Source organism: Montipora foliosa, chromosome 12 (genome assembly GCF_036669935.1).
Source record: "Montipora foliosa isolate CH-2021 chromosome 12, ASM3666993v2, whole genome shotgun sequence".
Lineage (NCBI taxonomy): Eukaryota > Metazoa > Cnidaria > Anthozoa > Scleractinia > Acroporidae > Montipora > Montipora foliosa.
The window spans coordinates 29,050,249-29,052,748 of NC_090880.1; the positions used below are offsets into that span (position 1 = coordinate 29,050,249).

Consider the following 2,500-nt stretch of genomic DNA (forward strand, 5'->3'; position numbering starts at 1 on the left):
ATTATTATTATTATTAGATTATATATTATTATTAAACTGTCAACAAAAGTACAAATAACCTGGCAGCGCATGAGTATAGGCTACCTAGAGCCTCTTGTTATTACTCACTCGTTGTGAAGGATCGTTAAACCTCACTCGTTCGCTTCGCTCACTCGTTCGTTTACGCGTTTACGCACTCATCAACCATGAAAGTAATCTATATATATCTGGGAAACATTTGCCTCTTCAGTTACGTTCCACTGTGTCTGTATCCTGTAAACTCAGGGAAGCATGAACAGCTGAAATATGGAAATAACTTAGTTATTGTATAGTGACTAGTTCTTGTTTTCTTTACTGTGAGGTATCCAAAGGTTTCTGCTAGGTTTGCTCCTCTTGAACAGTAGTGTGTTAATTTGTACCCCTTAATGAGCTTTCATGCAGAAAAGTTGTGGTGTGATACGAAAGAAGGGTGGATTTAATTTTCATTGAATATTAATAGTTTTGACGAAATAAAAATTCCTCGACATCCGTGACTGACTTCAAACTCCAAGTAATAATTCATTCCACCCCTCCCATAGACGAAGCATAATAACAGATCATGGCTGAAGCTCAAGGAGATCCTTTCCTTGGCGGTTACGATGACGAGTTTGTAGATGCCGTAGAAGATGATTTGCTTTGTAACATATGCCAGCTGCCGCTAAAGGAGGCAGTTCAAACGGAGGTGTGCGGCCATCGGTTCTGTAGGACAGTGTCTTGAGCAGCATTTCATGAGGTAATTCGCGTCTTGCACTTATTTGAGAGTAATAAATTGTAATGTTTATCGGTTGATGCACGGCGCAAGATAAAGCGTAACCTCTACTTCTTAAGACGACAATAAATAATAGATGATAGCATCGAGGATGTAAGTTTCACCAAAACTGAGTACGACACTCGTAGGGGCTAAAAAGATTTTTCGGTAGATGTCTGGCATGCTCAGTGCGAAGAGAATATATAGTATGCAGTGGTATAAATATAAAGAAACTGCAGTGATGATGACAGGGATTCCACGCGTTGCGTACAATCCCTCTTGTACATGAAAGGCCCGCGAAGTTGTGTGTTTAAAGATGAAATTCAGAACTTGCCACTTTCTAAACTAAAAGAGCTAGTTTGTAAATTTGTTTATGATTCGGCGCTTTGAGTGAACTATCGCGATAAGAATTCAGTTGTTTCGCAAACAATAGGAGATATAGCAGTCGAGTTAGGTAGGAATCGAAGCATGAACCGAGTCAGGAATCGAGCTAGAAAACAACTACGGGTGTTCGCAAATCGTCGGGTCGTCATAGACGACTAAAACCTCATGCAGACAAAAAGATGACTGAAAAAGTCGTCCTTTGCGCGAAATAAGTTTATTCCACCTGTGGTCTGGTCAACTTGAGAATCGCGTTACGTCTGAGGTATCGTCCCCAGGGTCTTCTCGGCTTCAATATGGCGGCTCTACTGTACTTGACAGCTGCAACTGCTTTTTTGTCAAGCCACATTCGGCCGATCGCGATCACAACTGATGTGGCGTTATTTATAGGGCGTTTAGCCGACTGCAAGGAAAGTGTGGTTATGAATTGAACTAGTAGAGATGCTAGTGAGGTAGACTGGATAGTGAGGTAGACTATTGCATACCAGAAGAGCTAAAGGTATGTTCAATGCTGCTTGAGATTCAGAGATCCTGATGACTATGACAGTTTTTTTTTTGTTCTAACTACATTTGGCGTCACCTGTGGTCTATTACTGGAAAAAAAAAACGGCAACATGGAATCTATTTGTTAAATGGATCACCACTCTCTCCAATAAAGTACAAATAGGTTAAGTGGATTATAGCCGGGAGGCAGTGTAGCCCATTGGTTAGGGCGCTGGCCATGAGATCCGGGAATCCCGGGTTAAAGACACGTTCTGACCACTGGTTGAATTTGTTCCTGGTAGTCCCTGGTTCAACTTCTCGGCTGCACTTGTAAATAGCCAACTGGTTTGCCTCCGGCCAGTTGGGATTCTTAACAGATGTTGTTGAATGTTCTATTCTGTCGTGATTGTGATTCGTTGGCCCTGAAAAGCCCCTTGGGGAGTGGTAAATAAGTATGTATGTATATTGTATATACAAGAAATGAACAGTTTTATCACGAAATTACCGGTACGGTCTTTGAATGAAAGTGGTCAAGCCCTTTAGGCGGTCGCAGAAGGATGTAATGCCGGGACGAGATTGTCCAAAATATGATCAGTTGGCCAAGAAGCGACGCTTTTAAAAAGTTTATTAATCTGCGCAAAGATTCAGTATTTGTCTATGCAACCGGAATATGCACACTCTAAGCACATCTAAGTAAAGGCGTGTACGAAAAAACCTTGGGCAACGGTTAAACGTGAAGTATATTAGTGATATTTTAACCAACCTTTGAACGAAAGGCGCCTGGAAAGGAGAAGATAATGAATAGGCCATTTTACAGTTGTTTGGTCAGTCGCCTAGCCTATGAATGGCTGCGAGGTTGCCGATGACTTT

At 41.6% G+C, this 2,500-nt stretch overlaps 1 protein-coding gene across 2 annotated transcripts in view; it reads left to right on the forward strand.

Moving 5' to 3' along the window:
* The window catches only part of LOC137980217 (TNF receptor-associated factor 4-like), a 29,132-nt gene that overhangs the window by 16,919 nt on the left and 9,713 nt on the right, over positions 1-2,500 (forward strand). Inside the window, exon 1 of one of the 2 annotated variants that reach the window (XM_068827609.1) lies at positions 588-751. The exons of the other annotated variant lie outside the window; for it this stretch is intronic. Coding sequence (XP_068683710.1) covers positions 747-751 — 5 coding nt within the window. The 5' untranslated portion in view covers positions 588-746. Of the gene's footprint in view, positions 1-587; positions 752-2,500 lie in introns of those variants that run through there. 2 annotated transcript variants of the gene reach the window in all.